Source organism: Taudactylus pleione, unplaced genomic scaffold (assembly GCF_031769625.1).
Source record: "Taudactylus pleione unplaced genomic scaffold, aTauple2 ptg000711l, whole genome shotgun sequence".
NCBI classification, from domain to species: Eukaryota; Metazoa; Chordata; class Amphibia; order Anura; family Myobatrachidae; genus Taudactylus; species Taudactylus pleione.
In genome coordinates, this window is record NW_028285113.1 from 9,875,008 (window position 1) to 9,895,127 (window position 20,120).

The window sequence follows — 20,120 nt, forward strand, 5'->3', positions numbered from 1 at the left end:
ATTCTCACCCCAAGCCGGGGATCTCAGGGGAGATAGGGACCCCCACAAGAAGGGATCCTCCCTCTCCCGAACCCCAGGCTTGGTCTGAAGCCCTGGGCTCTTCCCTGCACTCCTGGAGCGGTTGGTACATGGGTAATAAAGTGTAAAATCAAAGTAAACTATTGTATTTTACAGTGGAACTACAGGTGCCAGCATGCCTGCCCTTTGGCACTTGTGGAACTACAAGTGCCTGCAGACGGCTGGCACCTGTACCTCCACTGTAAAAGAAAGAGTTAAATAAATACATAACACACACACCTTAGATAGTACAAGTTTATTACACACATACATCAATCACACATACTTACCTGTACCACCAGCCAGTCTGTCCTCTTTTCCAAATAGAAATCCGTGTGCATGAACCTGCAAAAAAGATCGTATACTCACCTCCATACTGGCGCTGCTCTCCGTAGCATCCAGGGTCTTGTTAAAATAAAAAAACGACTTACCTGAAACCATGCCGAACAGATGTAAGCATTACATACACACCTCGCAAAATGACAGATGCCAGAAATCATCTATAATATCTCACATGCTGCTAGCCAATCAGCGGCCGCTTTACATGTCTTTATTTAACTCCTTTCTTTTACAGTGGAGGTACGGGTGCCAGCTGGCACTTGTAGTTCCACAAGTGCCAAAGGGCAGGCATACTAGCACCTGTAGTTTCACTGTAAAATACAATAGTTTACTTTGAGTTTACACTTTATTACCCCCGTACCCACCGCTCCAAGAGTGCAGGGAAGAGCCCCAGGCTTCAGACCAAGCCTGGGGTTCGGAAGAGGGGAGACCCCTTCTTGTGGGGGTCCTCACCTCCCCTGAGATCCCCAGTTTGGCCTGAGCGGCTTGGGGTGAGAATGCTTTGTCCCTGGAGACCCGGCATTAGGGTCTCCGGGCTGTGGCATTACACTCCAGGCTGTTTGGATCCAGTGCTGGTTTTAATTATAGGCGTCCCCTATGCATTTTTTTCCCCCCTATAATTAAAACCAGGACTAGCCCTGCAGCTGGTTCCTAAATTACGGTGGAACCCTACTCGTTTTGTTCCCAGTAATTTTAGGAACCAGGACTGGCTGACAAGTCCGGGCTGGTTATGCTTTTGGGGGGGGACCCTACATATTTTTTATTTTTTTTTAACAATTAACCCGTTTTTTTAGAGGTACAAAACACAAGCTGCCAGCACATATCTCACTGATACTGTTTGTGCAGGCTGCTTGCTCGGGAGAGTTTTGCAGAGAGAAAACACTGCAATCTCGATTGAGTAATCTCCTTCCAAACTTGCTGCGCGGGGGAGATATCTCGATCTGCTTCACCATCGGCCAGCTCACTCTCAGCTAAACTCACTTCTTAGTAAATTTGTGTGTTTCAGGAGCCTCAAATCACCAGAGTTTTGGCGATGCTAATCGAGTTGAAATTGCTAACAGCCACGCACGCTATCAGTGCTATGGCTGCTTATATCTACGCAGTGGACAATTTATGCACGCCCCTGCAACAGCGTTGCAACGCGCTGGCACACCTACGTTCGCCCGACCACCCCCCCATAACCACCCACAAATGGCACTTCCCGTCAGTCACACTGCCATGGGTCTGCGTATCCTCTGCGATCGTAGTTACAAATGCAATTGCTAGTTCGCGCAAGTGCACTGCGATGCATACGCATGCACAGTACGCAACAATTGACCTATTGCATGCGTATAAGCATCTGCATTCCTTGCTGAATCAGGCCCAATATACTTACAAGTGTTTAAAAAGGAAACTATGGCCAATAGAGACACCTATTTTTAATGTAAAAACGCAGGAAATGGGTGTAATGGGTGGGACACGTATGGGGGTGTTTTATTGATGGAAAATGTTTTTTTGTATTTGAAGATTTCAGCTAAAAGTGTTTTTACCCCAATATTTTACTAACTTGTATTTACATACATAGATACATTTAACTGTTACTGAAATACACATGTTGGTTATCATGTTTCATTGTTTTATAAAAGTTGAAAATTCAACCCAGTGACACCTTTTAACAGCCTCCTATACTTTGCTTAAGGCTACTAACAGCCTCCTATACTTTGCTTATGGCCACTCACAGCCTCCTATACTTTGCTTATGGCCACTCACAGCCTCCTATACTTTGCTTATGGCCACTGAAAGCCTCCTATACTTTGCTTAAGGCTACTAACAGCCTCCTATACTTTGCTTATGGCCACTAACAGCCTCCTATACTTTGCTTATGACCACTGAAAGCCTCCTATAGTTGTTTACGACCACTAACAGCCTCCTATACTTTGCTTATGACCACTGAAAGCCTCCTATAAGTTGTTTATGACCACTAACAGCCTCCTATACTTTTCTTATGACCACTAACAGCCTCCTATACTTTTCTTATGACCACTAATAGCCTCCTATAGTTTGATTATGACAATGAACAGCCTCCTATAGTTTGATTATGGCTACTAACAGCCTCCAATACTTTGCTTCCGCTACTAACAGCCTCCTATACTTTCCTTATGGCCACTAACAGCCTCCTATACTTTGCTTATGGCCACTAACAGCCACCTATACTTTGCTTATGGCCACTGAAAGCCTCCTATAGGTGTTTACGACCACTAACAGCCTCCTATACTTTGCTTATGACCACTGAAAGCCTATAAGTTGTTTACGACCACTATCAGCCTCCTATACTTTGCTTATGACCACTGAAAGCCTCCTATAAAGTTGTTTACAACCACTAACAGCCTCCTATACTTTTCTTATGACCACTAACAGCCTCCTATACTTTTCTTATGACCACTAACAGCCTCCTATACTTTGCTTATGACCATGAACAGCCTCCTATAGTTTGATTATGACCATGAACAGCCTCCTATAGTTTGATTATGACAAAGAACAACTCCTATAGTTTGATTATGGCTACTAACAGCCTCCAATACTTTGCTTATGACCACAAACAGTATCCTTTATTTATATGGCACCACAAGGGTTCCATGCGATTTGACGTTCCAATTTGACCAATTTTGATGTTCACTGTACAGCCCATTATTCTAATTTCCATGGAATCCTATGGACGGCTGTTCTAGTGTGTATGGTAGCAACGATAAATGGTATATGATCTGACGATATAATATATCTTTAGATCGTATGCGATATTGGACAGTGTGTACGCTCAATATGGTATGTTCTGCCCTCAAGGGAAATTGGATATGAAATCGGTCCGATTACAAGTCGTTCAGGCGTGTAGCCGGCCTTAGTCACATCAAGATGCAAGAAGGACGCTTGTTGTAAGCAGAGCCCTGTTTGGTATGACTGCAGCAATAGTGTATGAGGACACATCTGTTATCTCTCTCCACTTTACCTCTCTAAGGGCTCTATTTACTACAATCCGCAGATTGTAGTGTGATATTACCGAGTGAATTCACATTGCGAATTCAGGCAATATCACAGAGATTTACTACAAATCCCTTGCAGGGACAGAGCTTGCGAGAAAGCTCTGTCCCTGCGAATCCCCTCCGCACACTAGTCACGGTATTTTCGCAAAAAAATACTGTGACAAGTGCCCCGCGCATGCGCCAACCGACCGCCGCTGCTACCCCCCGGCGCTAAGCCCCACCCCCATCACCAAGCCCCGCCCCCTCCCCTCCACGACCCCCCTCTCCCTTAATTACACTTACCTGCATGATCCGGTGATGTCCTCCATGTCCTCCGGTCAGCTGACATCCCATATTGCACTGGGACCCTGTCAGGTGACGACCGGGCCGCAGTGCAGCATGGGTGACCAGCTGACCGGAGAGAGGACATCACTGGAGCCCCGATCACCGGTCCCTGGAATCAGGTAAGGTTGGTTTTTTTTTTACTTTTTAATTCTTTACTATTTTTTACAGTGTATCGGCATGTGGTCTATTTAGACCACACAACTGATTACTGGGGCCGGCTCAGGGCTCTGCTCTCCCCGTCAGAGCGGAGCAGGAGTCCGGTAACCGGGGAAGACCCTGGATAATGCCACCTCCAGGTGGCGTTATTATCACAGGGCTTCTCCCGGTATTTTTTCACAATATATTTTTAGTAACTTTGGCCAGATAACATTTCCCATTACAATTATGGGAAATACGATCTGATTACTAAAAATAAGTGATACTTAGGGGTTGGAGTAGAATTTTATGAATTCTACTCCAATTGCCCTTTAGTAACTGTAGGTGAAACTAAAATAATGTGAAAAGGGTGTGAAAACACCCTTTTTCGCTTTATTGTAGTAAAAATAATGTTAATAAATAGAGTTCTAAGTCTTGATATATCTCCCCTATAATCTGAATATAATACCTTGATCTTCTACCTCTTGCCCTTTTCTAACACTTCCCTCTATGATTACTAGAAGAAGCGAGACAGCATCCTGACCCTCCTCTTCCCTGAAGACTTTGGCTTCATTGACATGGTGGCATCCAAACATGTTCTATATGGGACTGGTCACAGACTGTAAGCTCTCACGGGCAGGGTCCAGTACCGAGCGTCTCATGTCTGTCCACTCTGTCGCCCCTTGCCTCTCCCTGTCATATCTCCTGCTGAAGTGCTTCTGTCTGCTTTGCGATTTCTTCAGTTAACTGCTTCCATGCGTTTATTATTCTGCCCATGAATACGTTATTATGTTTACTGTTTTCACATATATGTCTTATCTGTGCTAGTATGTCAGGCAGGCTAGGAAATCAGATCTGTAGCCCTATACAAATAAAAGGTGATTTTGAAAAATATATTACTTTATATGTTTGAAAAGTTACAGTTGGGAGCAGATTGGCTGGAGCACCATTATCATACGCAGCAAGTTTTATCCCTCGTTGTGAATGATAAAACTCGTTGATGAATAAGGTCCATGTAGTGTTACCGTATATGCAAGATACCCCCATATGACGAGTCTCACACAGACGTTCCTGTTCACTTGTGTCTCACTCTATTTTATTTTTTGTAGGTGGATTTAGGGGGTGAGTCAAAAGGTGGACGGTAGTAAAGCGCCTGATTTTTTTACCTCAGTGTATGCGTCTGAGACGCACTGCCTGCGAATGCATTCCATTGGTCACCGCAAGGAGGTCCAGGAAACTTCCATGGCCGTTTCTGGGCGGTAACCAGGGAAGGCAGCAGTCAGGGGCTGTGTTGGTGTCAGTAACTGCGTCTAATGGCGTAGTTCCACTGACACCGGTCCTTATACGCACATCGGCGGGTTTGCACCGTAGCTGGTGAGCGTCTCAGCAGGAAGCCCATCGGCCGCAGCTTTAACATAAAGAGCCAGTAGCGGCTGCGTCAAAAGACACAGCAGCTATTTCAAGTAAGTCCACCTCTGAGTCACCTCCTTAGCCTGTACCCCAAGGACAATTTTAATTCTATATCAAATTAATATAAAGTGTGGTATTTAAATAATTTATTACGTGTGCTCAATTATTTAGTAAATAATTACTACTGCTATTTATCAATTTACTGTAAGGGATAACAATTTATGCACATCTCCCAACCATCCGATATCATCGGGCAGTCCCTATTGGAGGGGAATGTCCCTCCGGCAGGCGATCGGTACATTTGTAAAGTTGAGGCGCGTGTCTGCATTGCGTGCGGCAATAAAATGTTGTTGTTTTTTGTTTGGGTGCGTAACCGCACCCACTGTGACACAGATACACACCCAGCATGCCACAGCGATGTCCCACTGTTTTCAGACTCCAAACTTTGAGATATTGGTAGGAATAATATATGGTACCATCACACTTTGGGGTAGATGTACTAAGCATTCAACCAATCAGCTCTTTACAGGCTATGTTTGAAAAATTACTGTTAGGAGCTGATTGGTTGGTACTTTATCTCTCTCCACTTTTACCACCGCTGTAGACATAACTCCACTGCCACCGCTGTATGTATAGGTGTGTGCTACCTATTATCCGCACACCGCCTGCTTTAACCCCATACATTCCTGGCTGGATCTGATGCACCTATTATATATGCCTACACTGAGTACAGTACCTGTTGTACATACCAGCATTAACCCTGGGTCTCCCCTACAAGCTGCTCTGCCTGCTTAAGAAATCTAAAACCTTGTTAAGTTATCTAATGTGTTGAATGATCTCCATCCCACACTGCTGGCACCTATATCAACGCCTTTAGGATCTGCCAAATGCTTTATATGTCTCAGGATTTTTTAATTATTTATTATTTTTACTTTGTGCTTGTCTAATGTAAAAAATGGATTGCAGAAGAATATCCTTGTTAAGAAATATATACCTAGCTTCTATGATGGAGCTAGAATGCCTAATTGAAGAAGTCACTTTTCAGCACAGTTCCATGATTTGCTTTCTTTGCCCCACAAGGTGTATCTCTCCTCCCAGAGCTCTTCTGCCATTGCAGTGTGACTGTACTTTACAATACCACGGATTGGAGAGGGTGGCATAATGACAAGAGCTATTGGACACCATTGTGAGTTCATATCCTTGAGGAATGGCTATGGCAAAGAGCTCTGAAAATGGGTTGGGTATGGGATCCCAGCAGTCAGGATGCCGCTGGTCAGAATACTGACAGCAGTATCCCGACAGTCATAATCCCGACACCATTAGGTATGTAAGGTAAGACTAACCCTTACCCCTAATCATAAACCTCCCTCCCCGATGCCTAACCCTAACCTCCCCTCGCCAGTGCCTAACCCTAACCCTCGCACCTTAGTGCCTAACCCTAACCCTCACACCTTAGTGCCTAACCCTAACCTCCCCTCACCAGTGCCTAACCCTAACCTCCCCTCACCAGTGCCTAACCCTAACCCTCCCACCTTAGTGCCTAACCCTAACAATCCCACCTTAGTGCCTAACCCTAACCTCCCCCTCACTGGTGCCTAACCCTAACCCTCCCACCTTAGTGCCTAACCCTCCCACCTTAGTGCCTAACCTCCCCCTCGCCGGTGCCTAACCCTAAACCTCCCTGCTTAGTGCCTGCCCCTAACCCTCCCTGCTTAGTGCCTAATCCTAACCTCCCTGCTTAGTGCCTAACCCTAACCTCCCACCATAGTGCCTAACCCTAACCTCCTCCTCCCCGGTGCCTAACACTAACCTCCTCCTCGCCGGTGCCTAACCCTAAACCTCCCTGCTTAGTGCCTAACCCTAACCCTCCCTGCTTAGTGCCTAACCCTAACCCTCCCTGCTTAGTGCCTAACCCTAACCTCCCCCTACCTAGTGCCTAACCCTAACCTCCCCCTACCCGGTCCCTACCCCTAACCCCCGATACTTACCTTTGGGATGCCGGCGATTGGGATTCTGGTGATGGGATCCCGACGCTGTCAGGATTTCGGCGCCAGTATCTCGACCATCGGCATCCTGCACACCGGTATGCCAACTACATCCCCAGAAAATATGACAGCAGGCAAGCAGGCAGGCAGGCAAAAAGATATCAGACACTTATGTAATGGCTAAGAGAAGGAGAGGTATCTGTTGCACTGGGAAGTTTTAAATAGTACAGATGTGTCCACATACATCTATCCTACGTGCGCTACAAGTCGCGTTACACATAACGTGGGAGCTCAGTGTGACTCGGTAGCATCAAACATATTTTCATGCAACTTTTTACCTTCAGATGCGTCTTAAGGCTCATACACACTAGACGATATGCTCCATGAGCGATATCGTCAGTGTTTGCCCTTGAACTACCGGGCCAAACTACACAGTGCATACATACTAAATGATATCGCTAACAATATTGTTCAGTGACGTCATCCTGCCACATCACCGAACAGGCAGTTCCTGACGATATAGTCAGATTGACCTGCATGTTCTGATGGCAGCAGTCATCGTTATCATCCCGTGGGAGAGCGATCGTTGGTCGTTAGGACCATACACACTTGACAATATGAACGATATCGTTATCGCTCATATTGTTCACTTTTGACGTCTAGTGTGCACCGCGATGTGAATAGGATCGCACAACCAGCTTCTGATGATCAGAATGATATGCGTCATGCCTATGTTCTATTTGCGACTGCGGCTGTATCTGTGTGCAAAATGCTACGTTACAGTGTCAGCGGCTGTGACACTAACATATCACTTTGCACGCAGATACAGCCGCAGTCACACATAGAACATGCCGCATATCATTCTAATCATCAGAAGCTGGTTGTGCGATCCTATTCACATATCAGTGCATCTGACGGTAAATATTTGCACACAAATAGATGCTCAGCGTTCATAAGTCACGTCACGGCATGGTGCGACTAGCAAGGAGGCTAAATGTATGTGGACACATCAACTAAGCCTTGGAGAGATATAACGTGGACAGAGATAAAGTACTAACCAATCAGCTCCTAACTGTCATTTTTCAAACACAGCCTGTAAAGTGCCAGGAGCTGATTGGTTGGTACTTTATCTCTCTCCAAGGCTTAGTACATAGGCCTTTCAGTCTGTATCAGGTGCACAGATTAAATTGTAACCTTTATTTATTTTGAAAAAAAAAAATCAGCAAATTATCATAATAGGCAGCAAAATATATTTTAAAAATATAGTGTGAAGAATGTGTGCAGAGTAAATAAATGTGAATTCCCATTGAGGACAGCATGATAGAGTTTAGTCATTGTCCTGGTGCCACTTATGAACAAAGGGGTCTATTTATGTAGATGCTGAAATGGCTAACGGTAATTACCACTATATATCGCATCCTATTAATGTGATATATAGTAGTGTTATGTAGCCATTCAGTAAAACCCACCTTTATGGCAACGTCCTCCAGTAAACAGTCCCTATGTGATCACGGGAAATAGAGCAAAGACAGACATATCGGGGGTCACTGCACATGTGCGAGCTGTGCCACGGTCAGAGGAGCAGTGCAGCGCATAGGACAGACAGAGGACAGTCTGGGTCAGCAGTGGGGGTGGTGGAGACGGGGTGCAGCAGTTGGCTGTCTGGATCAGTAGTAGGGGCAGAGCGGGTCAGCAGAGGGGGGTGAGAGGGTGCAGCAGTCGGCAGTGTGGACCAGTAATGCGGGCAGAGCGGGTCACCAGAGGGGGGAAGAGGGAGTGCAACAGTCAGCAGTGTGGATCAGTAGTGGGGGCAGAGTGGGTCAGCAGAGGGGGGAGGGGTGCAGCATTCGGCAGTGTGGATCAGTAGTGGGGGTAGAGCGGGTCAGCTGAGGGGGGGTGCAGCAGTCAGTAGTGGGGGCAGAGCGGGTCAGCAGAAAGGGGGGAGGGGGTGCAGCAGTCGGCAGTGTGGATCAGCAGTGGGGGCAGAGCGGGTCAGCAGAGGGGGGTGTAGCAGTCGGCAGTGTGGGTCAGTAGTGGGGGCAGAGCGGGTCACCAAAGGGGGGGGTGAGAGGGTGCAGCAGTCGGCAGTGTGGATCACTAGTGGGGGCAGAGCGGGTCAGCAGAGGGGGGGGTGCAGCAGTCGGCAGTGTGGATCAGTAGTGGGGGCAGAGCAGGTCAGCAGAGGGGGAGGAGAGGGTGCAGCAGTCAGCAGTGTGGATCAGTAGTGGGAGCAGAGCGGCTTAGCAGAGGGGGGTGTAGCAGTTGGCAGTGTGGATCAGTAGTGGGGGCAGAGCGAGTCAGCAGAGGGGGGGTGCAGCAGTCGGCAGTGTGGATCAGTAGTGGGGGCAGAGTGGGTCAGTAGAGGGGGGGGTGCAGCAGTCAGCAGTGTGGATCACTAGTGGGGACAGAGCGGGCCAGCAGGTGGGGGTTTGGGGAAGCAGTCGGCAGTCTGAAATGCAGAAGCAGAAAGATAGCCATCACTGCATCTCTCGTGCTGAGTAGCCCAGGCACCCCTGATGGACTAACTGTCTTCCCTGCTCTTCTCCCGTCAGGAGTCTCATTACACCAACCTGAAAAGGCAAACTTTTTTTGAGAAGTACACACTACACAGGGGCACCGCTGGAGAACTCTGAGTTTTCTCCACAATAACCCCTTCTCTGAATAGGACGAACCAGTGATAAGTCCTTTTATAACAGATAAAGGACTTTTCACTCTACATGAATAGACACCCAGATCTGCTAAGGCAAGATAACCTGAAAAAAATAATTGTATACAGGGTAGTATCAGCTGCTGGATAAGGCAGGACATCCGTGTCCCAAGAGCCTAACGAGGTTGACCAAGTGGCACCTGAATGCGGTGTTGGCTGTAGTACAATTTAGGCTCCTAGGTAACTTCTCCTTGTCTTTGATGCTGCAGATAAGGAGATAACTTTATTAAAAATCGAAATCGATCAACATCTATGTTGCGTGTCTGCGGCTAAATCGCACTTTTAATAATACTTAAAAATTGATATTAAAAACTCCACTGTTCGTAAATGTGTGATTTAGCCCCTAAAACACAACATCGATGTTGATCGATATAGATCCGATTTTTAATAGATTAAAATTGACCTTTTTGGAAATTTACCCCAAGATGTTTAATGATACAATACAGGTAAATACTTTGGCCTGTGCTGGTCTTTTTTTTGTGGTGTGTTAGATTCACATTGATCTCTCTAACATTAAGGGTCACATACCTTGTCATCACTAGGCGTCTGATTATACACAATTCTATTGTGACGGGAGTTGAACTGGATTCCCAAGCAAGGATGTGACATTCTCTTTTTCCAGCTAGGACCCTGTAATGTCAGAAGAGGTCAATGTAGTTTTCCTGTCTCATAGAAGGTTTACATATGTAAGTGTAATGGGCTGTATTTTGGACAAGTGGTCTAGGGCTGACATAGTAATTACCATACAAGGCTTGCCGTGTTAGTAGAAGGGGAGCGATCATCATGTCTGGGTGTTGAAATAATAAAATGATAACTTCTATAAGCTAGCTGGGGTTGTGTATGAAATACCGGCGCTGCAAGTCTGACGGTGCAGAATCCCGACAGGTGAAGGTAAGTAACCTAACCCTCCCCTCTCCCTCTCCTAAGCCTCCCTTAGTGGTGCCTAACCCTAACCTCCCCCCGGTGGTGCCTAACCCTAACCCCCTCTTCACGCACCCTAAGCCAAAGTCTTAACCTCCTCTAGGATAAGCACCTCTCATAACCACCTCCAAGACTTCTCCCGTGCTGCTCCTGTTATATGGAAGGTCCTTTCTGCCTGACCAGAATCTCTCTAAACTTCAATGGTTTACTCAAAATCCTCCCCTTCACCATTACCTCCGCTCACAACTATCAGGCTACTATCCGTCCCCTCTAGATTGTAAATTCCTGTTGTCTCAGTGTTACCCTCTTAAATATATGCACTCGCAAGAAGGGTCTTCTCTGTCTCATGTCTCTGTCAACCTCGTTTATGCTTGTTGTGTTTCTATGTGGGACTTGCATTTTGTCCGATTTGTTATACCAACTGTCTAGTGTTGTTAGTAGAAACTTAAATAAATGCAGATATTGAGGTATAGCATCTCATTCAGACCCCACCCACCCACCACAAAAAAAATCAGATTATTTAATGAAAATAATAAAAGTAAAGAAAGCAAATTAAACTAATTTGTAAAACACTACACAGCAATTTTCAGTCTCAAAGTAGATATGCTATGCTACACATTCCGGACTTCAGAGGTGGTCGCTCCGGCGATAGCGGATGCAAGTGGCTGATGGTTTGTTTTATCTGCACATGCGCTGGAGCCGCACTGCACATGTGCAGATCTAGTCCCTCGTCTTCGGAGACGCAGACGTCGGGTGAGGGGGGGTCTGCAGCCATTTGGGTGCAAGGAAGTGGTTTCACAAAACGGGGGGGCGCGTCAGCCCCGTTTGCGAGGCGTGCCGAAGCCGGTGTCTGTGTCTCAGAATGTCCGATGGTTGGCCTATGGTAGCGGATCTGAGAAAATGTCAGTGGGCGTCTTTTAATAAAAAAAAAAAAAAGGTAGCTGCGGCATTAGCATATATGCACTCAGATCCGCTGCGACAGAACAAGCAGCACCGATCCACACAGCGATCACCTCTGAATCAGCCGCTTTGTTAATTAGAATGCTGGTAACACGCAAATACTATTGTTGGATTATATGGAAATGCAAATATACGTAGTTTGCTTCCTCACATTGATGGGAGAACACAGCAATGAATGACTTATATGGGCTGCTAGTTTTGGACAATCTCCTTTGTCTCCTGTCTCACCAGGTGCAGCAATCAGGGGAGAGGAGAGCTTGTGACACGGAGAGCCATACTGCACTGCGAACTCACAGGAAGAAGCACTCTAGTAGGTCTAAATTGAAGGAGTAGCTTCATGGGGACAGGAGAAAAAGGGGCGACGGGGACATTCAAAACGGAAGAGTTCCTTTAATCCATGAGTTTGAGATTTAAAATGATCAATTTACCCTCAAAACTCCTCCAAATGGTTCACAATTAAAAATAATTGTATTCTAATTTCAGAATTGAAAATTAGGATTTATTTTCATAGTAGTTTTCAACCACTCTTTAGTTAAACATACGGCCACAATTTATTATACAAATAGATGTTTATATTATTGTGGTTTTAATTATATTAGTAGAGGCTGCTACAGTATCGATTTTTTTTTTTTTTTAATAAATTAAACATCAGTCATACAGAATATCAAGAATTATCCACAAAACTATCTAACTCCTTTCTGGCATCACTGCAAACCTGTATTTTCCATGCAAAATATTGCTTATATCTCAGAAAAAGTTAGCCATTTGCTCTGTCACAGCAAAACAACATTGAAAATAGCTCACAATTAACACTCTAATATACGGCTTTAACTGACATGTCTATTTACTAAGCCTTGGATGGAGATAAAGTGAATGGAGATAAAGTATCAGCCAATCAGCTCCTAACTGTCATTTTTCAAACACATAGCCTCTGACGTGGCAGTTAGGAGCTTTATCTCCATCCAAGGCATAGTAAATAGACCCCTTAAACGTCCCATATTATGTGATGATCAGCAATGTTCTACCATCAAATTTTCCAGCCTGATGATCTTACCAAATGATCTTTAACCATGCATTTGTGACCAACACTCTTTAGAGGAAGCCAGTTTGTGGGTATTACTATACTAGGAACAGTGAAGCAAATTTGTAGGCGACAGTAACGGCAGCCATTTTGTGGGTTGATCCAATGCTAAAGAACAGTACTAGTACAGTTTACTAGTGGATTAATAGGCTCCATTCTCAGCCCACAAAATGGCTGCATCCTGTGTATGATAGCAACAGGTGCACACACTAAGAGCCCATGCAACATCACAATTGCTCTGTCTCCAATTTTTATTGTATAGCCAAAATAATTCAATTACTATGATGTACTACATAGAACAAAAGAAGGTAGAACATCTACTCATAGCACTGTTTTAGGAACAGGCCAAGATATCAAACATTGGAACTTCAACTATACACTAAAACCACCCTAGACCATCCAACTATTCTGCCATTGATACCTTTTATTTTAGAACTAGTACAGGCCGTAAATGATCATTTTGAGAACTAACCTCGTGTCCCTCTGACATATCTCCCCTCAGAAACAGCAAAAAGATAAAAATAAGAAACATAAAATTCCCACTGATACACAGTGGGTCTGTCCAGATGGGCGTGAGCGAAATGGTCCACAATTAAAATGATGGATGCTTGTGACCAAGTACTGTGTTATATTTACGATTCAAAATAGGAAATGATGGATGCTCAGGAAATAGTATGTGATAAAAGACAGATGGAAACTATTTCTTACTTCAAAACTCTGAGGTTCCTCATCCTCTTCAACTTTGATTTCGGTCATCGAGTCGTTTGCTTCTCGCATATCTGGCCCATTTTTCCAATCCAAATTGGACTCGCTCGTTAACACACTTGGTTTCTCATCCGTGTCGTCAATTATAGAGTCCAGATCAGACAGTGGCAGGTGCATTGCAGAACTTCCCAGTTTCACATCAGAATTCAGGCTCTTTCTTTTAATGAGGGACCTCCAGTCAAGATACCTTCGTTTAACCTCGGTTCCTGTCCTCTGCTCACCTTCCCCCAGTGCGTTGACGCACTCGGCTATTTCTTCCCAGGCTTTGCGTTTCATTTCATTAATTGTGGTGTTGAGTTGTTTGGAGAAGATGACATCTCTCCTCTTTTTTATCTCTGTTAGCAAAGTCTGCGTTTCCTGGACACTGAAGTTACTTTTCCTCTTCCTCTTTAGCTGCTTGAGCATTGAAGGCTGCAAGGTCATTTTTTTGGCATCAGCAGAAATGCCAAGATGAGTCCTAGATGGAAAGATCTGCGGCAACTGCTTCTTCCTGCCGAATTTTGCCAGGTTTACGGATAAAGTATTTGCTTTTCCTAGAGAATTCTGGAGACAGAAAGAGAAACACCTTGTTAAATATAAAATAATGGTGAGAATTGGAAACCATGTGTGATTTTTGTAGCATGTCCTTATAGTGCGCCCTTCATTTACAGTGTCTATGGTGGGTTGGGTATGGATTGCTGGTGGTGGAGATGCCGCTGGTCAGAATACAGACAGCGACATGCCAACAGTCAGAAACCCGACACCCATAAGGAAACAAGGTAAGTCTAACCCTAACTCCTACCCTAGCTCTCCCTCCCCGATGCCTAAACCTAACCTCTCCCCTAGTGCCTAAGCCTAACCTCCCCCTCTCCGCTGCCTAACCCTAACCCGCACCCTAACTCTCCCACTAACTAACAATACTTACCTTCAGGATACCGGCGGTCGTGATACTGTTGTCGGGATTTTGCCACCGGTATTTAGAGCTTCGGCATCCCGCACGCCGGGATGCGTACTACATCCCTCTATAGTAGTGTCATGGCTCTCAATCTGTGCAAGTGCGCGTCAATTTCCAACTAAGGGCTTGATTCAGAGATGTACATTCATCCGATGATGACTGTACATCTCCAATTTTTTGCGTCTGCGCAGGACTCATTCTGCGCATGATTACAAGAGCCAGGTGCAGTGTCATTCTGTATTGCTTGCATTCGGCAACTCTCAAGAAATCACTTTGGGAACCTATACTCAAGGAAGCAATCTGTGTCTGTGAGACAGAACTTGGCTCACTCTGACCATTGGTCAGTATGGCTTAATATACAGACAGCAGTAATGCAGAACTGCAACATATAACAAAGTATAATGTAAATCTCTGACAGGGTGGGCAGGGCCGTAGCTAGGGTAGTGCAGCCGGTACCATCGCACAGGGCACCACAGGTCAGGGGGCGCCGTTTGGGCCTGTCAAGTTTCTGTTTATTATCATTCTTGCTTGTAGCTTCCTCTTATGTCATCCCCAGCATCTCCTGGCCTCTCCTATCTCTTCCCTGGCCCTTCCCCATGAAGCCATGGCCCTTTTTTGGGTGCATTATGTCCCTTTGAAAAATGATGGGGGCGCCAATGCTCTTTCTGGCACAGGGCACCAAAAAGTCTAGGTACGGCTCTGAGGGTGGGGATTGATAGGTGGAGAGCAGGAACAGCGAACTAAGGAGACAATACATCATCAAGTGTAACAGAGATTTGTCCCAGTTATGTTAGTAAAATAAAAGATGCTATAATAAAGTTTTCCAAGGAAGTGGCCATTGCTGTAAGTGCTAAAATACAACCAAACTGCTTGTAAGAGAGAGAGACAAAATCAATCATTGGAGAATTCAAAATCATATAAAGCTAGTCTACAAGATTCTAGACACAAAATAAATCTACGGTGCAAAAAGAAAAATGACATAGGGGTCTATTTACTAAGCAGTGTTAGGAGACAGAGTGAAAAGTGATAAGGTGCAAGCCAATCAGCTCCCAACTGTCATTTTTAAAACACAGCCTGTGAGATGACAGTTGGGAGCTGATTGGCTGGCACCTTATCACTTTCTTATCACTTTTCACTCTGTCTCCTAACACTGCTTAGTAAATAGACTCCATAGTTACCTAATAAATATATTGTCACATTTTTATTAATGTCTTTGATGATACAATGAGTTGGGCCATTCCATAGAAGGTGAAACCAAACTGACAAAAAATAAATTTGCAAAATCACAGCTTTTTCAAGCTAAATTTGGTGTAAAAAACATCAGTGTGTCCTGTATTGATGAAGGGGATGTGGTCATTATCCCGAGTGCTGGGATTCCGGTGTTCAGAATTCTGACGCCGGAATCCTGACACTTATCAGAATACCGGCGCCTACATCCCAACCGCCGGGATCTGGGCTTAGGGGATAGGGTTAGGCACTAGGGGTTAGGTTTAGGCTGCGGGGGGGAGGGGGGAGGTTAGGTTTAGGCTGCGGAGATAGAGGGTTAGGGGTTAGGTTAGGCTTACTTATCTGGATGCGTCGGTATTTTAAGCTGGTCGGGATGCCAGGGTTGTGATTCTGATCGCCGGAATCCCGATCGCAGGTATGCCGTACCCATCCCCCGGTGAAGAAATATGTAGCAACTTTAGTATTTCTAGAAATGCTAATCCAGAAGCCAATTACTGTTGGAAACAAATACATGTGAATAGCAGTATTTCAAGAGGAAGTGTAAAAGGTTTGTTATGACTCAAGAATGGAATGTAGTTTAAATTCCGGCGGTCGGGACGCCGACGCTTAGAATGCCAGTACCGAAATCCTGACACCAGGCAGAATCCCGGCACCGGCATCTTGATGATAAGTATAGGGGTTATGGGGATGGTTAGGGTTAGGCTGTGGTGTGGAGGTTAGGATTAGGCTGCGGGAGGGGGGTGAAGGTTAGGTTTAGGCTGCAGGCGGGGGGGATTAGGTTTAGGCTGTGGGGACGGAGGGTTAGGTTCAGGTGTAGGGTTAGGGAAAGGGTTAGGAAACTTGCTGACAGGTGTTGGTGTCCTAACCCTGTCGGGATGCCAGCTTCAGAATTCGAGAGTCGGTATCCCGCACCCAACCCCCTCAATGGTAATATACATTTTTGTACATTTACTACTAATATGTATAAAATAATTAACTGTGTGACTTACATTTATGCTACATTAGACAATGAAAATGCACGTCCCTTTCCGTCACACTGGATGTCCCACTCAGTCACCAAAACAATTGTTTTTTCTTTAGTATCAAGAACAAATGCACAAATATTTATATTCATACATTATTAAACTATTGGGTCTGCTTACTCTGTGCAGGAAAAATCAGAGCCCAGTTGAATGGATAAAATTTTGGTTGCAGGATAGAAAGCAGAGAGTTGTAGGGAAATGTTACCAGTGGAGTACCCCAGGGATCTGTACTTGGGCTAGTGCATTTTAATATCTATGTTGGTAATATTGCAAATGGTATTGAAGGGAACCTATGCCTTTTTGCAGGTGACACAAAAGTATGCAACAGGGTAGACACACCAGGAGGGGTAGAACAAATGAATGACTATCTGGGTTAGACTAGAGGAATGGGCAAGTACATGGCAACTACAGTTTAATGCCAAAAAATGCTTAACCATGCACTTAGGTCTCAATAACCTAAAGCAGTGATTCCCAACCTCGATCCTCAGGGACACTATATTGGAAAATACAGAGGAGGAAAGGGATTTACGAGTCACCATTTCAGATGACTTGAAGGCAGGCAAGCAATGCACCAAAGCAATGAAGAAGGCAAGTCAGATGATTGGTTGCATAGGGTGAGAAATCAGTAGCAGGAAAAAAGAAGTGATAATACCACTGTATACGTCATTAGTACGGCCTCATCTAGAATACTGCGTTCAGTTCTGGAGGCCACATCTCCAGAAGGATATAGACACATTAGAGACTGTACAAAGAAGGGCAACTAAAATGGTGCATGGCCTACAGCACAGAACTTACCCAGAAAGATTAAAAGATCTTAATATGTAAAGTTTGGAGCAGAGAAGGGAAAGGGGGGACATGATAGAAACTTTCAAATACATGAAGGGTTTTAACAAGGGACAGGAGGGAAGCATTCTTCAGAGGAAGAGATGTACAAGAACACGAGGACATGCACTGAGACTGGAGGGAGGTAGGCTCAGAGGAAATTTGAGAAAAAATTACTTCACAGAAAGGGTAGTGCATAAGTGGAATAGCCTCCCATCAGAGGTGGTTGAAGCTAAAATGGTGGAACAATTTAAACCCGCTTGGGATAGACATAAGGATATGCTTAAGAGAGACATAAGGAGCAAATAGGGTGGAAGTTCCCAGAAGGATAAATGAAAAGGTGCAGACTAGATGGGCCAAGTGGTTCTTATATGCCATCAAACTCTATGTTTCTATCTTTCAGCCCGGTCTAATTTCACGGAAGTTTGATGATATGTTATCTTGGGAGGATTTTGTATTTTGTCTGATGGGCCCCATACATTAGCGACGGATTGCCGCGATGCTGTAACCCGACATCGCAGGATCGCAGAAATCCAACATGTTGGATTTCGGCGATTTGAATATCGTGATCAAAAAATTGACAAATCGCGGACATTTAACATGTCAAATGTCTGCAATCCAGCGACGGATTTTAACTGATTTATGATAAAAGAAAGAAAGTTCTAGATTCATTATTCAACCTTATTCATGGAATGGGACTTAATTTTAAATTTACCAAAACGTCTCATTCTGACACATGGAATGGCCCACATGTAACATAGCTGATATTCATAAGGGGTAAAACAAGAAATTGAAGGGCCTAATGATTATTCAATTCTACCCTTAAAATATGTGGAAATTGCATACAGTATGTACAGTGGCGGGCTGGGCCGGGGGGCAGGGTGCCATCTGCCCCCCGGGCCGGTATAATTGTGCAGCACTAGGACCGTTACTGCACTCTGTAGTGCATATACAGTCTACAGTAGTATAGACAGGAAAAAAAAATCCTATCACCCACCAACAGCAGTCCAACCTAAGCCCGGCCCATCTTTTCACCATTTGACTGCCTGAAGCATTGAATCGCGGGTTCCCCACCATCGGCTTAAGCCCCGCCCACCGCAGGGTTGCTTGAAGCTCCGCCCCCAGACCTTCCAAAGCTCCGCCCCCGTTCTTTCACACCTGGCAACCTGAATAGACTCACTGACTGTCGGGCACTGAAAAATAATGAGAAACTCACCACCGCTGTGCACAGGAAGGAGCAGCAGGTACTTGCTCTATGTAGTCCTGGAGAGACTCCAACATATAAAGGTCTCATGGAACTAGTCGTTTATTACCTGTTTCTGTACTTAATCACCACCACTATCCTCAGTAGTAATACAGGTGATGACGATTCATGCAGAGCAGAGGGAGCATGTATGGTCCGCACAGTGAATGGGGTTCTGCTGCCAGAGATTACTCGTTTTTCTTCACTGGTAAACTATTACTGTATTTCCTGATGATCTTATAAATACAACCAGAAACTCATAGTAGGAATGGGAATAGGCATAATAGGTGGGAATAGGCATACTCATATTCTGCTGTCCCTTCTCTTAAGATTGTCTCTCTTTTTTTGGTCTAATGTATACATCTGTATAAACTATAAATATAAACCTTTTTTGGCTCCAACATCATCTGATTAGCCCTTTCTTTTATAATAGCACTCACCTTATATATTTTGACTGGTTTAAGTATGTTACTGTTTTCATAACTTTGGTGATTAGTGGGGTTGGGTGTGAAATCCCTGCGCCTGAATAGCCACAGTTTCACACCGGAAGCGCGAACAATGAAGATGCCAACATGGGTGTAAGTAGCCTAACCCTACCCCTTGTCCCCTTAATCCTAACAGCCTCCAGGGGGTGCCTAACCTTAACCTCCACCCAGGGGTGCCTAACCCCCCCTTCCCACACCCTAACCGAACCCTCCTCTGGAGTGCTTAACTCTAACCCTCCCTGAGGGATGCCTAACACTAACCTCCCCTTCCCGCACCCTAAACCTAACCCTCCCAAGGGGGTGCCTATCCCTAATCTCCTCCCAGGGGTGCCTAACCTTAATCCCCCCTCTCCGTAGCCTAACCCTAAACCTCCCCGGGGGTGCCTAAACCTAATCTCCCCCTGTGGTCCCTAAACCTAACCCTTCCTCCCCCACGGCTAACACCTTATAGCGCCCCGCTTGCTTTCGTTCAGGATGCCGGCTGTCCGGATTTCGTCGTCAGGCTAAAGAAAGACATCAGGATTTTGCCGCCTATCTTTCGTCCCGGTCGAGATTCCGACGGCCAGCATCCCGACCAGCGGTAAAATAACCACATGTCGATCAGTGCTGTATATGCTGTATGGGATAATACACCACTTGCTGTAAATTATAAGTACAGTAGTATATTAGGAGTAGGGATGTGCGCC

General features: G+C 45.2%; 1 protein-coding gene across 2 annotated transcripts in view; it reads right to left on the reverse strand.

Moving 5' to 3' along the window:
* The window catches only part of MSANTD4 (Myb/SANT DNA binding domain containing 4 with coiled-coils), a 45,069-nt gene that overhangs the window by 13,650 nt on the left and 11,299 nt on the right, over window positions 1–20,120 (reverse strand). For both annotated transcript variants that reach the window (XM_088456743.1, XM_088456744.1), the window contains exons 2-3: window positions 13,645–14,244; window positions 10,503–10,604 (exon numbers count right to left, since the gene is read on the reverse strand). In XM_088456743.1, coding sequence (XP_088312869.1) covers window positions 10,503–10,604; window positions 13,645–14,124 — 582 coding nt within the window. In that variant the 5' untranslated portion in view covers window positions 14,125–14,244. The remainder of the gene's footprint in view (window positions 1–10,502; window positions 10,605–13,644; window positions 14,245–20,120) is intronic.